This window comes from Canis aureus, chromosome 19 (genome assembly GCF_053574225.1).
Source record: "Canis aureus isolate CA01 chromosome 19, VMU_Caureus_v.1.0, whole genome shotgun sequence".
Taxonomy (NCBI): Eukaryota; Metazoa; Chordata; class Mammalia; order Carnivora; family Canidae; genus Canis; species Canis aureus.
In genome coordinates this window covers 36,167,419-36,188,178 of record NC_135629.1, presented here as the reverse complement: position 1 = coordinate 36,188,178, position 20,760 = coordinate 36,167,419, and the positions used below count along the sequence as shown (strand labels likewise).

Here is a 20,760-nt window from a genome sequence, read left to right as displayed (position 1 = left end):
AAAACCAGAGGAGAAGTATTAGAGAGGGGGAAATGACAGCCTTTCCACAGTTGGAGAGAGAAAAGTCATTACTGGAGATTAGTGCCAAGGTTTGACCTCCAACATATAGAGTAAGGGAAAGTGACATCTTGGCAATATGCCTTAACTACAGTCAACATAACGAATCCCTTAAGTGTGAACGTTTAAAGGCCCAGAAGATCAGAAGGCGTCCGGAGTCTTGTCATGGCTTCCATCCTGAGGTAAGTCTTTGAACCCTGCTTGTTCTCTTTTCCCACCAGATTCACCATGAGAGTCTCATAATTGTCAAAAAACTGTAGCTAAGAAGTTTGCTTGTGAGAAAACAAATCCTTTCAGGCAAATCAATGGAAAGCTAATGGTGCTCTACTTTCAACCCCTCAATGCCTTCATATTCAGTCTGTGCTTAATGGTTTTACTGTATCTGTGTATATATCTTAAAGCCTCTTTATTATCTTTCCTATTATGGATGTGCTATAGTTTTATTACTTTACACTATTACATGCAATGTAGCTCTGACCATCTTGGTTTACTTATTTCAAATTGTAGCTCAAATTATTTTCCCTTGCTTACTTTTAGACAGCCTTTTATTTACAAGAAATTTATGTAAAGTAGAAGTGGTAATACTGATATCAGATCAAGAGTCACAATTGATGCAGGTGGAATGATAAGCCTGCAAACCCCCTCACCATCTGAAGGCACAACTACAAAGGCACTCCGTTTACAAAGGCACTCCGTTTTACATCAGAAAAAAATTAAACTTAGCACTGAGAAAGGTGAACTTAAAAGTACCACCCACAAAGAAGCTTTTTAGTCTAGCAAAAATAATAGAAATTTAAAAATTAACTCCACTTCATTTTGAAAAATACAAAGCTTGCCTAGACCTCCCTATTATCATAGGGAGCCTGGGACAATCTCTATTTTTAAAAATGCCACCAAGGCCAACTGATGGGCTACGTCCCACCTTTAAATAGCAAATAATTCTAATGTTAAACTCTCCAAGTCCTAGAAAAGATGTTAGAATTAATTTAGTACCAAGAAGAACTTGGAATTTATTGAGAATATTTGCCTCTATGTTCAAGGGAGTGTTCAGTAGCAACATATTATACAAATATGTGCTGGAAAGGTCTTTGATAAAATTGAATGATAAAATTCAAATAAAAAATCTTTATGTATGGACAGCCCAAGTGGCTCAGCGGTTTAGCGCTGCCGCCTTTGGCCCAGGGCGTAATCCTGGAGACCCCAGATCAAGTCCCATGTCGGGCTCCCTGCATGGAGCCTGCTTCTCCCTCTGCCTGTGTCTCTGCCTCTCTCTCTCTCTGTCCCTCGTGAATAAATAAAGGTAAAAAAAACTTTATGTAAAATTCAAATACAAATAATAGTTCCCAAACTCTAAAATCAATTCAGTTAAAACCAGAATGCCTACATAGACAACTAGAGCCACTAGAGTAAAAATCTTCTGGAATTATAATTTACTTTGGTAAATAGATATAAGATAAACATTCAAAAAGTTAGTGTTTTTTTCTGTAGGTTTCTGGACCTATTAAGATGAGGTCAGGAGGACAGCATAGCAATTCTTAGATATGAGAAAGATTCAATTCAAAAGGGAAAATATAAATTACATTTAAATGATAAAATAGTAGTCTCACAAGAAATTTTAGGGGTTGGAGAAATCTTCCTATCTAAGACCAGACAGCTATGGAAGAAAAACAGAATTTATTTATATAAAAATTATATATAATTTTCGCTGGCAAAAGATAATTTAAAGTCAATAACCAATTTAAACAACTTGAAAATTATTGATAAACCAAATCATAAAGAGATTTTTAAAATTGCTAAGTCAAACATCCATATACAAAAATAAACCCAAGGGCATGAAGAATACAAGTTACTGTGTGATCAATACATACAGGTCTAATGATGAAATCTCCAGCTACAGACACCAAAAGCAAAAACAGTGCTTGCCCTGCACTCCCACTCCTGGGCATCTTTACCATAGACAGGGGCACAGATGAACATCATGGACTGGTAAATGACCTGCACTCACCACTCTTCGTAGCAATAAAGGGCAGAGCAGAAAATGAAAGCTCATTGATAATAACATGCAGCTCAATGAAATGGAATTGGAAGAATTTCCATCAACCAGGGGGTAAAAAGCATTCTGTAGAAAGGATTACATACTATGATTTCATTTTTATAAAATAAAGTCCTCCTTTCCCCCAAATGAAAGGAAAGAAGACACCCACAAAACCTTCTATAGCTGTTTCTGAAATGATCAGGCCCCTTGCATGTCAACTTCTACTTGCATTCTGACAGGAAAACATTAGAAGGCCGATATTCTGCTGTTCTAATTTGATCACAACAGACATCTCCGCCAATAGCCCTTTGCCTCTTGAGTGTTCTGCATAATAAATAGCATGCACAGGGGATCCCTGGGCTCAGTGGTTTAGCACCGCCTTCAGCCTAGGGTGTGATCCCAGAGACCCGGGATCAAGTCCCGTGTCAGGCTCCCTGCATGGAGCCTGCTTCTCCCTCTGCCTGTGTCTTTGCCTCTCTCTCTCTCTCTCTGTGTCTCTCATGAATAAATAAATAAGATTTTTTAAAAAAATAAATAGTATGCACAGAGTGATTTGGAACATTTTATGCACTGACAACTGAAATCAGAAATTCTCATCATAAATTTGTTGAAATTTAGACGAGTCCATTTCCTTGTATCATCTGGGGTCCAAAAGACTTGATTCCTACTTTGGAGAGCAGAAGAGAGGTCTGGGGACTCGTTATAGCTTGGAAAGTTGAAGGCATCTTGGAATCTATAAGGCTCTAACAGACTGTCTTTCCTTGTAGGAGAATGCAAGAGAGTGTGGAGGTGCACGGACTCTGCAGGCCAAGATGGTCCTTACCCTCTTCCCTCTGCTCTTAATGCTCTTCTCAAGGTGACACTGACTGAGATGTTCTCTTGGCATGCTAAATTATGGATAAACTGTGAACCAAAATATGGTGCGACATAGGAGACATGAAATATAGTCCAACCATCAGCATCTCATGATTTTAAACTGTGCGTGATATAAACTCTTAACGATATGTTGACAAAAAAAGTTATCTTTTTACTTTGCCAGTCATGCAGATGTGAGTTTGCTACATGATAATCACCCTTCATCAGAAACGGGACTGCGAATGGGCAGTGTCCCTTCGGCTTGAAACCCATTGAAACCAATTTAAAACTGTGTACTTTTTAAATAAAGTATATTAAAATCATCACCTTTTGATTTTTGCATTATTGCTGAGAATACAGAAATTCTATTGCACAGAAAAGTCACCCATTTCAGATACTGGGAAAGGATGGTTGTTGGCAGAGACTTCATTCTAAAGTAGATTCTAGACAAATATTTCACAATTGTTTAGGTGCTTCACTCTCAGTTATAAAAATATTTACAGAAGTAAACCAAAATATCATCTACGTGGGAAGAGTTTATTACAAAGAACCTTGACTTTTTTTTGAACTAAACTTCAATAGACATCATAATTTGGATAAGAATGCAAGCTCCCATAATACTCAAGTGTTGAACTATTTAGGAATAGAAATAAAGTTGTAAATCCTAGGAATTCATTCTGAAAAGGCTTGACGGAGGGAAAAAACAATGGCTATAAATGACTCCCAAGGCTTATTGCTTGAGCATTTGGCTTCTGTCTTTCCCCATAAACAAGGGATGAAATTAGATCTCAAATATTACAAGATGTGAAACTACCCAGACGTGTAAGCATTCCTAAAACACTGGATCCTGAACCAAAGAAAACAGATTCCACTGGATCATGGTTACCAAATAAAGTGGAATAATTTCCATGCCTCAGTAGAATTGAGAATGCCTTATTTTATAAGATAGACATCTAAAAGTCATGGGGAGAATGCCACTGAAATTAAAAAAAAAAAAAAAACCCACATTATGCTGTTGATGTTTTAGAAAAACTGATGTAATCATTCTTCCTTATCCTAAAATGATGCCAGTATTTATAAGAATAACAATATTACATTGCTTTATTTCTTAAAATTCTAATGCCTCCACTGTTGTTAATAATGTAATAATACTGTAACCTGCTAAGCTGTCAAAATTTCAACAAGGATGGGGCTATATAGTATTGTAACCACAGTGGTCATTGATATTATTCACCAATTCACCAATTCACCAATATTGGTAATATTATTCAATATTGATAATATTCATTGATTATTATTCATTCAGATATTATTCTGCACACTAAGTGAATGAATTCATTTGTTGCCCACACAAGTATCAAAATGCATTTACACAAACAACCATAATGTATTTTTTTATAAAAAAAAATAGCATTGCATGACCTACCACTCTCCTTTATATTTCTAAAGAACTGGCAACAATAGGTTAAATATATAATTATATCCATAACTGAATACTAATGATATAAAATATGTGTCTGGTAAATATTTATAATTTTACTCCCTATCTATTCACTATATATAAATCCACTCCCTGTTCTGAGCAGTAGTATGGCATCATTTTTAGTACCTTGTGACATGAAGATAGCATAGTTGAGTCATACTGTTGGCTTATGGCATCATCAGGCATCACATTCATGTGAACAACCTACCCAGTGTCTCAGAGTCTCTGTTCCCTCACTGACTCCAATCGATGGGCCACTCCATTTATCTATTTGGATATCTAATAGTTTTCTCCAACATAATGTGTTTAGAGCAGAAATCTTGATCCCCTTCCACCAAACTCTTTCCTTCCGACTGACTCAACTTCTCAGACCAAACTCCTTGGAGACTCCCTTGTCTGCTCATTCCTTCTCAGCCCATCATTCAGAGAGTCTCATTTCAACAGTAACGGGGCTATGTGGTATTATGACCTTGGGAAAGTGACTTTCCTTCTCATGCCTTTGCTTCTTCATCCATAAAATAGATGGTAATCACGTTCACTTCCTAGGTTGGACGTGAGGATCACACAAGGTTAATCAAACAAGGAAGGTATTTTTAAATTGCACTGGGCAGAGTCAGATCTCAGAAAATATTCAATGCTAGGTTTGTGCTAGTTCGTGGTGATTTTATTTTTATTATATGCCAAACACTGTCCTAGGAGCTGGAGACAAAGCTACAGATGATATAAGAGCAGTCCTTGACTCATAGAGCTACAATAGAGTAGGAGAAATAAAAAATAAAGCTATTGCAAATACCAATGTAAAGCAAAAATGGAAGCATTATATAGTACAACTAGTTACTAAAATTTTGGCTGTGACATTCAGTATATAGTTGACCCTTGAACAGCGCAGGGGTTAGGGGTGCCAATCCCACCCCCACACAGTTGAAAATCTGTGTATAATTTTTTACTCCCCGATACCTTAACTACTAATAGTTAGGTTGACCTAACTGTTGACCAGAAGCCTTACTGATAACCTAAATAGTTAACACATATTGTATGTTATAGGTATTATACTGTATTCTTACAAAAAGTAAGCTAGAGAAAGAAAATGTTATTAGAAAATCATAAGGAAGAGAAAATACATTCACAGCTATGTACTGTATTAATATAAAAAAAAATAAGTGTGTAAAGGGACCTGCACAGTTCAATCACTTGTTGTTCAAGGGTCATCTGTAATTGGTAACAGATTCAGAGGCTCCTATAATTCATTACATGTAACATTATAGCAACATTCTTCTAAAGAGATAGAAATCGTTCATATATATATGTATACATATATAATTATACAAAATATGTATGTATAGAATAGATAAAATTAATAAAAATATAGTAGAAAAAAATATAGTAGAACAATTGCAATATTTATCTAGGGTAGAATAGTAATAAGACACAGCATAGACAAGAGCACAGTATTAGGACAATGTAATTCCTAAAGTAAGATGGTTATAGTGGTGGTAAAAACTACTACTTAACATGTAAAATAGTTTAAGCTGAGGAAATGTAGCATTATTATTTAAATTGTGAACAGTACAGCACTACAGAGGATAATAATATTATTTCTCTTGCTATAAGAGACTATAGTAAAATATTAAAATTATAGGCAGAAGAGCACAATTTTATTACTATCAATATTGGAGGTTGTAATAATTTAACAGACACTCAAGTTGTATTTGTAGTGTCTGCAATTTGGGAACTTTGTGAAGATGCTTCTAATTGGAATGTGTGCTGGAGAGACAGAAGGGGTCGTTTCCCATGAATGATGGCCACATATATCCAGCTTGTGGCAACCATCACTCCTGCTGGGGGCTTTGCAGGCATCATTTTCCCTAAGCCAGTGATTACAAACCTTGGGCAATTTTGCCCCCCTCCAGAGGACATTTGTCAATGTCTGGAGACATTTCTTGGTTGTCATAGTTTAGGGCAAGGGGAGATGCTACTGGCATCAAGTGGGTTGAGCCAAGGATGCCGTTAAACATCCTTCAAAGCCCAGGACAGCCCCCATGACAAAGAACTACTCAACAGAGTATTTCAATAGTGCTCAAGTTGAGAAATCCTGCTCTATCTAATCCTGTAGGAATTATTAGGTTTTGTCTCTATAAAGTATTTTTTTTATTTATTTATTTTGTCTTTATAAATTAGAAGATGCCATAGGCCTGTTGGATCCCTGCGTGGCATCAAAATTATGAATGTTGGCCCCCCCAATGTCAGGAATCCCTGACATAGTGGGAGATACTACACTGCAGATTCAGTTCCGTAGACAGCCAGCTATGTCACCTCCTAAAGTGTTCAGATGCAGACCCCTCCTTGCCATCCAGACCGCAGCAGCCTTCCGCTGAACACCCGGCAATGCTCCCTCTGTCCACTGGCCTGCTCTTTCATTTACCGTGTGGCGCGCATGAGAGCCAGCACATTCTTGTTTACTGTCAATTCCTCCTCCCACACCCAGGGAGGGAGGCCTGCCCTGTTCACTGCAGAACTCCTGATGCTTGGAATCACTCCTCAATTTCAGTGACACCCAGGAAGTATCTGCTAGATGCATGAATGAACCACCCCACATCTATCAAGGCCTTCTATTTACAAGGTATTATGCAGAGCACTTGACAACATCATCACTTCACACACCTGCTGTTGTTCCTATCTCCTGAGGAGGAAGCCAAGGCTCAACAAGCAACTTATTTAAAGGTTCTAGAGCCAGTACGAGGCAGGGTCTTACTCCACAGCCTTGACCCTTCACTATTGCTATACCACGTGCCATGTACACAGGCACCAATACTGTGTACCCTAGGTCTCCAGTACCCAGGCCCCCCAGGTAGGTAGTAAGTCAAGATGGCAACACTTTTTACTCTGGGAGACTAATTCAGCAGCATTTGGACACATAAAGATAATATGCAGCAGTAGATTAGAGGTGGCATTTTTGTTAACTATGATTATAAACGGCATATGGTAATAAGATACAATGGCTCCCTTTTTTCTACATGCAAAATACAGTACTTTCTACTCACATACACATTTCAGGTAACACGGGATGGTTTAAACCATGGGTCAGCAAGCTTTTCCTGCAGAGGGCCAGAGTAAATACTTCAGGCTTTGCACGCCGTATGGGCTCCGGTGCAACTATTTAACTCTACTAAATAGTTTTAGTAGAAATAGTTTTCTACTATTTACAGTAGCACGTAAGCACCGGTGTTTCAACAGAACTTTCTTAAGGACAATGAAATTCAAATTTCATAAATTTCCACATGCCACAAAATATTATTTTTCTTTTGAGGTTTCTTTTCCCCCAAACATTTGGAAATGTAGACACAGCTCTTAGCCCACAAACTGCAAAACAGGTGGAAAGCCAGATTTGACATATGGGCCATGGTTTGTCAACCCCCTGACTTACACTGTTGTTGCTGCCAGTTTTCGAAGCTATCACAATAGATGAATTAGAAAAAGCCTTGCAACATGCAGATGTGTGTGTAGAGAAGCGTCAGGGTCATCAATACTGGAGCCTCTCGGGTCCACATGTGACCGCATGATTTGTATTTTAACATCATGCAAACTGGCACTATTGGAAGCCCTAGAAGTAGCTCAGGATAATCTAATGCCTGTATATTCATGTAACTGCAAATATAAAGAGCACAATCACTGCAGCGTGCTGGCAATCCTGCTACTTGAATGTAACGTGCAGCTCAGCACAGTATATCATCATTTCTGTTCCCACAATTATATGTAATAAAGTGAAGCATAAAATCGCATTGCTCTGCCGGCAGGGGCTGTCTACAGGGTGGTACCTCCTCTCAGCCTACACTGTGCTGTGTGGCCCTAGACTCTAAGAAGTGTGTTATATTGCTACAGCCAGTATGGTAGGCTGCCAAGAATCTTTTTTTTTTTTTTTAAAGATTTTTAAAATTTACTTATTCATGAGAAACAGAGAGAGAGAGAGAGAGAGACAGAGGTAGAGCGAGAAGCAAGCTCCATGCAGGGAGCCCGACATGGGACTTGATCCCCGGTCCCCAGGATCATGCCCTGGGCTGAAGGTGGCGCTAAACTGCTGAGCCATCTGGGCCACCCTAACAAGAATCTTATTAACAAAAAACCTACCACAAAATCCTTAACCAGACAGCACCGTATTGTAATTATTCTAGCTCCAAATGGTTAATAATAAATGAGTTATGAGAAAGAAATATTTGAGCGATATCTTTTTAATAAGATATTGTCACTGTGGCGTGACATGCCCCCACTGACCATAGATAAGTACTAGATTGCAGCCACACTGCCTTTGTGTTTATGAGTAATTCTACAATGTCCTTGAACCACATAGCCTCCAAGCTATAGCAGTAAGCTCAGGGTAGGGAGGGAGCGTGGCAGTGTGCTGGCCATGGACAGGGCTGCCCAGTGAGCACTGTCCACACCATCCCTTACCCTTCAAGCAGCCACATTCCACAGAGAGATGCACGTTGAAGATGAAAGGTCTGAAGCTCAGGGATTACACTACTTGACCAAGTCACACAGGCAGTACTGGACAAAGCCAGAATTCGAAGGCAGCTTATTGAACCCTGGAGCCTGTGTTCTGCTCACTTTGCCACCAAGTCAGTTTTCACCGCGTGGCTTTTTTTTCAGGCCACGTGCCATCATCAAGACTCAGTAAAGAGCAGTTCCAGAGCCACATTGCCTTATGTTGTCTGTAATGCCGGCACAGTGTTACTCCTGTGTCTTTCGGTGATACTTTTTTAACAGAAAAATTCACATATCCTGATTCCCCAATATGGTGAGTCAATGCCACCGTCCTCAATTTCAGTAGTAACAGCACAACTATACTCTTTACACTTTGTATAACAATAACACTGTTCCCCCCCACCTCCCACATACAGGATCCTTCCTTCCTTCCAGGTATAAGAACAATACAGCTACTATGCTAATGTGGCCTGTAGTTTTAGTAGCAGTAACAAAAGGACCTGATGGAGCCCACAGGTCTACACTATCATATATCCGGTGTCTGGAAATCCACCATTTAACCTTCAGGTTCACAGTGAAATAGTTAACCAAGCATCACTGTGCCTCAAAGCAGGACTGTGGATCATGACATCCTCATTTTTACATCACTGCTAACTTGCAAAATTCCTGACACTCAGCAATCACTTAGGATCTGTGACATCTCTGATACTGAAAATAATACCTTTGCTGTACCACTGTATATGATGGTCCTGTAATTTCAACATCTGTGATGATATTACTGCTAAGCCATGTCATACTTGCTTCCGAGCTAGAAGCAATTCGGTCACAATAATAACTAGTGTGTGATAGCTATAATTTTAGCAAAAATACTAACATGACTTTTCTAACACTTAAATAGCAAGTGTTCACTGACAAGGTACACTATTCAAATATCTACAAAATATACCAGAATGCATTTTGGTTTAGTGCAGTGATAAACAGGATTCTGATTGACCACACTTATTGTGAATGTCCTAATGTTTGTAATTTATGGTTTTAAATCATTACATATACTGTGCTATGTTCACAATCAAAATCACGTTATTGTTCTTTAATAGTTATATTGCATGTAATAGACACAGTGCAATAAAATATAGTGCAAACAAATACAGCTCAATAATACACAAATAGCGTGCCATGATGAGAGAGCTACATTGTTTTACATTATTAGGTAGGGATATCAAAATGTTCTACTATCATATACTTCTCTAACACAGGGTAGTCTACACCTTTTATTTCTATAAATCCCAAAACAACTTTGATACCATAATAAATTGGTACCTCAAAAATGGATAGCAACACATATGCTGCTATTTTACACATATGGGGCTATTTTACAATTACTTAGCAATCAATTTGTTACCAGACGTGTCCTAAAATATAACATTCACTATTTCTTAACTTGTAACAATGATAGCCAAGTACCAACCTGCCATAAATGGAGTATTATTTTAGTTTTTACTGGTATTATTTTTAGTCTGAGTGTTGCTATCACTACAATATGCCACATTTTACATATTACTCTGACACCACCAAAGATAATATAATGCATATTATATAACACAAGTTCTTTGAAGTCACATGTAGCCAAACGTAGGCTCCAGTGACAGCTTCACTACCTACCTCTTATGTGATTTTGCTCGAAGAACCTGATAGTTTTAACCCTCTGTTTTCTCATCCGTGTGGTGGAGCTAATCACAGGATCCATGTTACAGTATTCATCTGCACTTTATTTTTTTCTTCGCTTTCAATGAGACCATCTATCTAAAGGAGGAATCCTGATTGCCTAGGATATAGTGATTTCAATAACTATAAGCTGCTACTATGTTAATTATCTTTACTATTAATGCCTTGTACTCATTCTGGTAATTTTCATACTACGAGGCTACTTAGAAATAATATTACTACCCAATAGGCTGTCAATTTCTTGAACCAGTTTTGTAAAAGCAAAGCTGCAAATCATCCTGTGCTGCATTGACCTCCTCTACTTTCTTCTGCTTTAATACTATTAATGATACTTTTAACTTTTTTCTTTTGCCCACTCTTCAAACCATTCCATCCTAACCTACACCATAACTCTAATGATGACAATATTCAGACATTACTGTTTATCCTGTGCTGTCTGTGATTTGGTCACTTTATGTTGACTGTTAAGCTGACAAAAAAAGAAGATATCTAGCATATCCTACAGATTGTTCTATTTTTAAATTTTACAATATGTAAATATTTTAAAATATTTTAAATTTAAATATTTTTTAATTTTTATTTTCTAATTTTAAACAGTACTAGACAGTAACACTGATATAGCTCTACTGAGCCACATTCTATTCTAACCTATACTGCATCCCACATGGGCATGGTGATAGTAATAATATTCCATCATGCACACTGGTAGACCATAGTATACATTAAGTCTAACAGAATAGGTATAATAGCTTTATCTCCTACTACTGCTCATACTAGTCTCAATGCCATTAGTCAACAGCATACAATGTATACATTTAATCATAACTGCAGCATACTATGCTCTACTCTATTGGATGTATTATATCATCAGTGACAATAATTGTTCCTTGCTATGCTACCTGTAATTACAATAGCAATGATAGCACAATATCACCATAGTGGACTTCCCTGATCTCAGTTGTGATAATAATAAAATGGCTATACCAAGAGCTACTATACTGCCCAGTTGGTGACATAATCTCCAATACTGTTGACAATAATGCCATGACATTTTACACTCTTCTGCCTATAATGTAAGTAACTTAATAGTGGCAAGTCATTGCCAGCCAATATTGGGCAATAGCACTATTGCTAGGCTAGCATCCTATTAGCAGTCATACCAGTTGGGGATAGTTGCTGTTCCACATATAATTTAGTAATAGTATTTTTTTATATTGCTAATTTTGTAACAAAAAAGTTCTACTCTGTTTTTTTTTTCCTTTAAGATTTTTATATATTTATTCATGAGAGACATAGAGAGGTAGAGACATAGGCAGAGGGAGAAGCAGGCTTCCTGCAGGGAGCCTGATGTGGGACTTGTTCCCAGGACCCCGAGATCATGACCTGAGCCAAAGGCAGATGATCAACCACTGAGCCACCCAGGCGCCCTATGTTGTTCTTTACTATGCCACATAATGATAAGATTGCCTTATATATCTTAAAATATTTTCATCCTATCAAGTCCCCACAGAACTTAATTCATTTTAATTATGTCAAACAGCATTTAATGGTCCTCAACATTTAATCTTAAACATTTAAACATCTAAAAGTCTGATGAATCTCCAAAATTCCCTTGCAGTCTCCTAGGTTGCTGGATTCCAGGTTAAGATATTGAAGTTTAGTTACATACTCGGAGCTGGATCATGTTAATGTGATACAAGTCTTTACCAAACTGACCCCTTGTTGAGAATTGTATGCTCAGAATACTTCTCAATTTATCCCATATTCATATCACCAAAGCCTGTGTACAGATATGACTTAAGTTTTGTGAAGGGAAACAGAATTTGACAGAGCTTGGGGGGGATATATGCATATAGAAGACAAATAAAGCTCAGCTTTTGACTAAATGTGTCAATAGTCAATGTTTTAGGACAGTTCTGGAAGTGACTTCATTAGATATGAAGTTTATGGAGGTCATTGTGAACACAGAGGAGAGAAAGGATGGGAGGGGCAAAGAATAAAAGGAAAATAAACAGTTATCAGGTATTGTGATAATCCAGCAGTGGGCATTAACAGGGATGCACTTTAGAGGAAGACTTGATCATGGTCCAGTTGCAGGAGTGAGGGAAAGAAAGGAGTCAAGAGCAACATCTGAGTTGTTGGATTGGCAAATAGGTTCATGGTGGTGCCATTCATGGAAGTAAGGAATAGAAGAACAGGCAAATTTGGGAAGTAGGTAGAAAGAGATGAGTTCCATCAGGGATATACTTGGTTTAAAATCCCTATCAAGTATCCAAATAAAGATGTACAGCAAGCAAATGGATATATGTGTCCACAAGTTAAGGAGATAGACCTGAATGAAGATCAGATTTCAAAGGCATCAGTCTACATATAGTGGGAACAATGGGAGTCTCAGAGGCCTCCAGCATGAGAAGAGGAGGGTGTAGGACCACAAGGCACTCCAGCATTGAAGAGCTAAGGAAGAATGGATATTGGGGCCAAGAAGTATTGATCAGAACAATTGGAAGAAAATAGAAGAAGGTACTGTTGCAGAAGCCATAAGATGTGTATGCTTCAAAAAGGAAGAGGACATTTAGAAATGTCAATTGAGTAATGAGGTCAGAAGTGTAAGCAGTGAAACCTGTCCTTGGGTTTAGTAACAGTCCAGTAGAATAAGAATTGAGAGGGTAGGAGGTGGAGGGTAGAGTACAGAAGGCTGGTAAGACAGTAGAGAGTGAGGAAGAAGGGAACTTGACTTCCAAAGTTCTCATGACAAAATAGAAGCTTGAGAGACTCTCTTTCCTGTTCTCCTTTAATAAACAGTGAGTTCTTAAAATATAATTTTTTAAATCATAAGTACACCAAATTTGGCATATAATTTCAACTTTTCTATCTTTTCTTGATTTCTTTAATGATGGACGAAGAGATCAAACTGATACATATATGAAAATCATTTAGTTAAAGCTCTATTTCTAAAACTGAAAGGGATGCTGTGCTTCCCATATAGATGGGTATTTTCTTAAAACCACTGAATACCAACCACTGACCACTGAACTCGTGCTTTGTATCTGTGGTCACATGAGTTCACACCATGAATTTGTGATACCAGAATTGGTCCATTTCACAGATTCAGGACAAACAAAAAATACTAGGGCTCAAGGTGTTTGATAATCTGAGAAGATTGAACAGCTGGTGGTGAAGACGCCCCTCAAACCATGTATATTCTGTGTGGCATAAAGGACATGCTTGAAATTACTCAGTGATAACACTCAGCTGCAGGTCACTATAACAAAAAGCATATATTCCACTAACTGACAAAGAGGAAAAATTTGTTTAAAATATTTTTAAAAAGAAAAGGAAGGAAGGAAGCTGATGTATATGCATAATATTGAAAATACAAAAGACTGAATTCAAGGCAAAAATCATTCAGACAAAAATGGACACAGCACTTTAGCAAATGAAACCATAAAAATGTCTAAAGCAGAACCATAGGGAGTACAATTGGTAATAAATATTACAGCAGAGAGACTTTAATTGACCTCTCTGAGAATGTGGCCACAGAGGGGACAAAATTTACTAAGATTAACTCAGTAATACAGATCTAATTAACATATATTAAAGACTATACTCAGAAAATATTTTCTTACAGGGCCAATGTATCATGTACACAACCTAGCCATGTGCCTCAGTTTCTTCATGTGGTTGTCCATCCCGTGAAGTTGGGGCATTCCTGGGACAGGCACTGAGGGAATGCTCTGTGCTGGTCTGCTCACAATAACAAAATCCCATAAATTGGGAGGCTTCAGCAACAAAAATTTATTTCCTCAGAGTTCTGGAGGCTGGAAGTCCCAGATCAAGTTCCAGTTTCTGGTGAGAACTCTCTTCGTGGCTTATAGATGACCCCCTTCCCACTTTGTCCTAACATGCTGGAGAAAAAGCAATCTCTGTGTCTCTTCTTCTTTATGGGGATCCCAGTCCTATCAGATCAGGGCCCATCCTATGGTCTAATTTAACAATCCTCTGCTTAAAGGCCCTGTCTCCAAAGCAGTAATAATTAGTGGGGGGTAAGGGTCTCAACATATGTATTTAGGGGAGACACACACATTTAGTCCATAAGAACTTCTATTTTCAAGAGAACTTCTATTTTCTATTTACCCACCTCCTACACCAACTTCACAGAAAGAACTCTGACCCACTTTTCCAGCTTCTCCATCTCTGCCAGCCATGGGAGTTTACCATACCGTGAATCCAGCCCTGGTGTTGTCTGACAGTATGGCTCCTATCCCAGGATTAGAAAGGAAGTTGCTTAAGGAGACAGAAGAACATTAGTTCTACATTCCTATTCCTGACACAGTGGCTGGAACAAAAAGAAAGATCTCAAGATCCCTTCAGTCAATCACCCGGCTCTATCCTTCCCTTTCCTGCCCTGTCTCCCACACCTGGTATCTCCTTTACCGTTTATCCTACCTCAGTCTTCTTCAAGCCTATATCATATCTCACTGACAGGATAACCTCCTGGCCCTGCTGCCTCAGCACCATCCTCTGGGGCAGGAAGAATGTATAAAGTAAATTGTTGAATTATTTGGATGAGAATTTGAATCCTGGCTTTGCAGTTTACTGAACAAACTGAGTAGCTTTGGTTGAATTCCTTAACCTACCTGAAATGCATTCTCCTTACCTGTAAACAGAGATAATAGAAGGCCCCCTCACAGGACAGCTATAGGGAGTAACATAGCTCAAGTGTAAAGATGGTGCCTAGCACACAGGAAGACTCATTGATAACCATCCATTATTCAAATGGTATCTTATACCATTGAAATAAATTTTGCTAACACCCATCTTGGTTTATTCCACTTTTCTGTTTAAAAACTCAAGGGACTTCCTTATGTCCACCAAATAAAGTTCAAAGACCTTTGCTTGTAGTCATGGTCTGACTCACCTTACTCTCCCAGGATTCATATCACCACCAGGTCTTATGCTTCCCTTCTATACCGCCATGGACACAAGTGTAAGCAGAGAGGTCCTTCTCTGAATGTCACATTACTCCCTATCCAAATCTCAAAAAAAAAAAAAAAAAAAAAAAATCCAACCACATAGTAGCCATCTTAAGTGAATGGAGACCATCACCCCATTTTAGTGAAAGCATGCAGCACAAGGTCTGACAAATGCCAAGGAACCTCTCCTAATGAATTGGAGTTTGGAACAAGGACTGTTTTGTGATTTTAGAAAGAATGAAATTAGCCTAAGATCTTATGAAAGAAAATCAGCTGATGTGAGAAAGGTGAGAGGTACCGCTCTTCTTGAATGGACAAGGCTCTTGCAAGAAAACTTCTAACCCCACCAGAATTAAAGTGCAACCTTTGTTTGTAAACTCTTAAGATTATGGGTTTAGAATTAATTAGAGTTGAGTCCTTTCCAGTTACCAGTAACTTAACACTTGGATCCATTATGCAATCATGACTCAGTAAGTCCTTTAGAATCCCACTTTCAAACACGATAGGCATTAAAGGACAGATTTTGTAAATATTTGAGATTGCCATTATAAAATTAATTTGACCCATTTGCTTGCTGGTTGCCAGCAATATCTGAGAGCTGGAGCTTTTACTGTAATTATATATAGCATTCATGATTCCTTTAAAGAATTCATTTGGAAGATATACAAGGTAGAACTCGATGTATCCATTGTAAAAACAGTGATGGTAAGTCATAATAGAGAAGGTGAAAAAAAAAGACGTAAGATTTACCCTCGATGTGTCAATTCAAGTTCTAAGTCTAAACACCGTCTAAGTATAGATGTAGATTGTTGAATTAGTTGTATTGTTGTACCTGATTGATTTTTGTAAAATGCTTTGAGATATAATTTACAGGCCAGAATTTCACCCATTTAAAATATACAATACAAAAGTTTTTTGTGTATTTACATAATTGTACAACCATCACCACAATCTAATTTTAGAATATTCCCATAAGCCCAAAAAGAAACCCTGTACTCCGGGATCCCTGGGTGGCTCAGCAGTTTAGCACTGCCTTCAGCCCAGGGCATGATCCTGGAGTCCCGGGATTGAGTCCTACATCAGGTTCCCTGCATGGAGCCTGCTTCTCCCTCTGTCTGTGTCTCTGCCTCTCTCTCTGTTTCTCATGAATAAATAAATAAAATATTAAAAAAAAAAAAAAGAAACCCTGTACTCATTAGCAGGCACTCCCACTTCCCCTCTTTCTTGTCCCCATCCCAAAGCAGCCACTAATCTACTCTCTGTCTCTGCATTTCTATTTGCCTATTCTGAACACTTCATATAAATGGAAGCATATAACATGTGGTTTCTGACTGGCTCTTACACTTACCATAATGCTTCCAAGGCTCATCCATGCTGTAGCATGTGGCATTACTTCCTTCCTTTTTATTAATGAATAATATTCCATTATATGAATATACCATATTTTCTTATTGACTCATGAGTTCATGGACACATGGACACTTGGGTTGTTTCTACATTTTGGCTATTATCAACCATACTGTTATGAATATTCATGTACAAGTTTTTGTGTGGATATATGTTTTCCTTTCTCTTGGGTAGATGCTTAGGAGTGGAATTGCTGGGTCATATGGTAACACCATATTTGATATTTTGAGGCACTGCCAAATTTTTCCAAAGTGACTGTACTATTTCACATTCCCACCAGCATTGTATGAATATTCCATTTTCACCATATTCATGCCAAAAACTTGTTCTTCTCTGTCCTTCTCTTTATAGCCATCCTAGTGAGTATGAAGTAATATCTCACCGGGGTTTTGATTTGCATTTCCCTAACTGCCTTATAAAGGGGTTAGTATTGCAATGCCCAGCTCCATAGCTGTGATAAATGAGAGGGTATGTCTACTATCCAATTAGGAAGTAGAGAAACCTGAGTATGATTCCAAGTCTTTTGGACACTGTGTTCTAAGCTCTTGGCCCTGCCTCAGAAACTTTCTGAAGAGGTGTCCTCAGAAAGACATTGTCAAAGGCAATGTGGGAAGGAATTTCAAGTATTTATTTCATATTTGTAATGCCTGAATAGATCTTCCCTCTGGGAAGTCTTTACATTGTTATCCAGACATCTGAAAATCCCTGGGACAAGGAAATTTTAGATGTAGTTTCTGAAAGTTCTTACTAAGCAAAAATATGTCTACTTCGGAGTGTCTTCCTTTGCTGGCTGGATTCTGGTTGATTAACTCACTTGGCTGAAGCCAGTGAGTCTGAGAGCCAGGTTTCTTCCTTTCCCAGACACCCTTCACACATGTTGAGGGATCAGGGGAGAGGATCAACTCTCAGAAGGGTCCTCTTCCTCTTCAGGAAGTAACTCAAGGTACTTGGGCATGAGTGAGTGATGTGGGGCTGCCATCTTAATCTGCAGAGGCAGCACATTCCTCACTGTGTGCACAGGAGGTCTTCATTACCCAAAGAGAATTAGTGCTGGAAAAATGCTACTTACCATGCATCCATCAAAAATAAGGACTGAATTTTCAAAATAAACTGTAAAAAGCTTTACATGGAGCTTAAACTTGAAAAACATAGCTAGTAGTTATGAAAACAAGCTTATTTTATTTGCTGTTTAACAAAATAGATCAAAACAGGGCTAGATGAAAACTCTGCCCTCTTGGAAAATATACAATATGAATTGAGTAGCCTTTTTTCAGTTGTTCTGACAAAGTTGTAGAATGGCAAAAGTCAACTTAGCCTTGAACTTTTGCAACATTGCTATAAAGTCTCTTTCTCTCTTTTTCAGCATTACTCAAGGATTTCACAAGTTTTCCTGAGGGCCTCTCTCAATCTTTGATATTCAAATCATTCTTTTTTAAAGCTCCAGTAATAACCCTCAATGTGGTTGGTTTTCTCTCTTGGTTTATTGCAATTGTCCTTAATCCATGGCTTTGGGTATGGCTAACTTGATTCTTCAACATTTAAGGAACGCAAGAAATTTTTCATCCTTTGCAAAGCTTGCCATTTCATTTAGCACTCAGTTTGCTTTGTATGTGCTTTGTATTTTTTGGTATCTACACTGCAGAGTCAATGGAAGACAGACCATTGGGATGTTGACCGGGTAGTTGGAACAGGCACTGGTCATATCCAGAAAGGGCTGTGTGAGGAGACTATTGTAAATGGTGTTTGGGGGCTATGCCTTTGCTTCTCCATGCAAAGTCATCATTTTTGTACCTCTGGTGGCACAGATTTCCTTTATTGGCATATGACTTTCCAAATCCCAGGCACAAAAATTCAGACTGGACTCAAGTTAGCTTGAAGGCTTTAATACTACCTAGAGTTTGCTGAGCCTATACTCCTTTCCATGGCCAGCAAGGTCCAGTAGGATCTCAACAGAGCCCCACCATTCTGTGTCTTCATCCTCATCTCATGCTTTCCTGCCTTGCTCACATGGCTCTCTAGCCATGCTGATGTGCTTTATTCTTTGCCAAACCCTTTCTGAACTTTGGACTTCTGTCTTATCCTGTTTGTTCCTTCTTCTTTTTTTTTTTTAATCTTTATTTATTTATGATAGTCACAGAGAGAGAGAGAAGCAGAGACACAGGCAGAGGGAGAAGCAGGCTCCATGCACCGGGAGCCCGACGTGGGATTCGATCCCGGGTCTCCAGGATCGCGCCCTGGGCCAAAGGCAGGTGCCAAACCGCTGCGCCACCCAGGGATCCCTCCTGTTTGTTCCTTCTATCTTGAAAGCCCTTCCCATGGCTCACATCCTTCAGGTGTCAATAGAATATCAGCTTCTTAAAGAGGCTTCTGCTGACCACCCCACCTTAAGAAGCAACTTTCCTTGTAATCACTCTTTTGCATGCTCGCTTGCTTATCTACTCAATAGCACTTAATATACTACACAGAGATCCTATTTGTTTACTCTTTTATTTCTGTCTCTGAGGCCAGGATATAAATTTCAGGAGAACAAAGACTTTTGTTGAATTCTCTTTTATAAACAAAAAAAAAAACTTTCTTAGTCTTTGTGAGATGGAAAGCTGTGGTTTACAAGTTGCAAAGAGGTAAATGAGGAGACCTTGGGGGCAGAGCATTCAATTTTCCTGATTTGAAAAATTTAATCAAAACTCTTTCTTGGGGACATCAAAAGAATCTTTGCTTCTTTCTAAGATACAGAAGTCAACTTAGACATTTTTGCTTGTGTGGAGTGCTTCACAGGGAATTTTTCAGGATTGAGGATTAGGTATAAAAGAAGTGATTTATGGACGTTCCTCCTAACTAAGGGTTTTTGCCTCATCATCAAATTAATCACCTCACGTTCCCACTGAAGAGGAAGAGGGACCCAGGAAGCCAGAGAAGCTGTTCATTTTGGTCATGATTTTTATCAACTTCTGATCCAACGGCTCTAACGTTTACTGAAAGGGCAATTTTCCCTACTTTTTAAAGGCTAAATAAAATTGAGAATATCACAAGAAAAAAATGCTTCATTGTAACTCATGGGCCATAATTGGATGATCCAGATAGATTCTGGTTGGTGCCAAAGGAAGATAGTCCCAAGTCATCGGAACAAAGGAATGGTAAAACTGAACAAGACACAGAAAGATCAGGACTCCATGTTTTCCATTGTTAAGACCTCAGAAACCTATAAAAACAGCTGTTTTATGGGAACACTTAGCAAAGTACTGCCCAAGTCCATTTTAAAGGCTCAAAATCCTTTGACATATGGCAATCATTATGTGTGCTCAGCTGTCTATCTTGCACAACACTTTCTTCTTCCCTCCCCCAAGGAAAGCATTTCTGAGCCCTACGTTTACCATTTTTTACAAGAAGCACTTAGTGGCCAGCAAGGCTCAGAAACAGTCTCAGGAAGGTGAGCCCTAGCTAAGAACTCCATGAGCACCTAAGCATTTTGTCTGGAGATGGAAGCCTTGAGGCAAAGCTGTTTCAGATTAGAAGGGAATATACATTCCTAGCTGAGGTTTTACTTTAGGAAAAAGTTTAATGACTCAGAGGTCTTAGGCAGTAAAATGGAATACATTGTCTTGCTTGGCCTTCTCCAAAAACAAGAGAATATGTGGGTCTCATTGGCCTGTTGGGATGTTGGGATTTCCTAGAGATCACGTGAAAGAAAAACAGATCAAGGTGAACTCTATCAGTGTGCGTCTGTGGTTCACTTTAAAGTCAGAGAC

The 20,760-nt window shown here is 38.5% G+C and overlaps 1 protein-coding gene across 6 annotated transcripts in view; it reads left to right on the top strand.

The window, feature by feature from the left end:
• Positions 1–3,270, top strand: part of CACNA2D3 (calcium voltage-gated channel auxiliary subunit alpha2delta 3) — an 832,272-nt gene extending 829,002 nt beyond the window's left edge. For 3 of the 6 annotated variants that reach the window (XM_077858494.1, XM_077858493.1, XM_077858495.1), the window contains 2 exons: positions 162–239; positions 2,860–3,270. In XM_077858494.1, the coding sequence (XP_077714620.1) occupies positions 162–239; positions 2,860–2,952 (171 nt within the window). In that variant the 3' untranslated portion in view covers positions 2,953–3,270. Of the gene's footprint in view, positions 1–161; positions 244–2,859 lie in introns of those variants that run through there. The other 3 variants (XR_013357842.1, XR_013357841.1, XM_077858496.1) reach the window with 3 other exon arrangements.
• Positions 3,271–20,760: the final 17,490 nt, after the last annotated feature.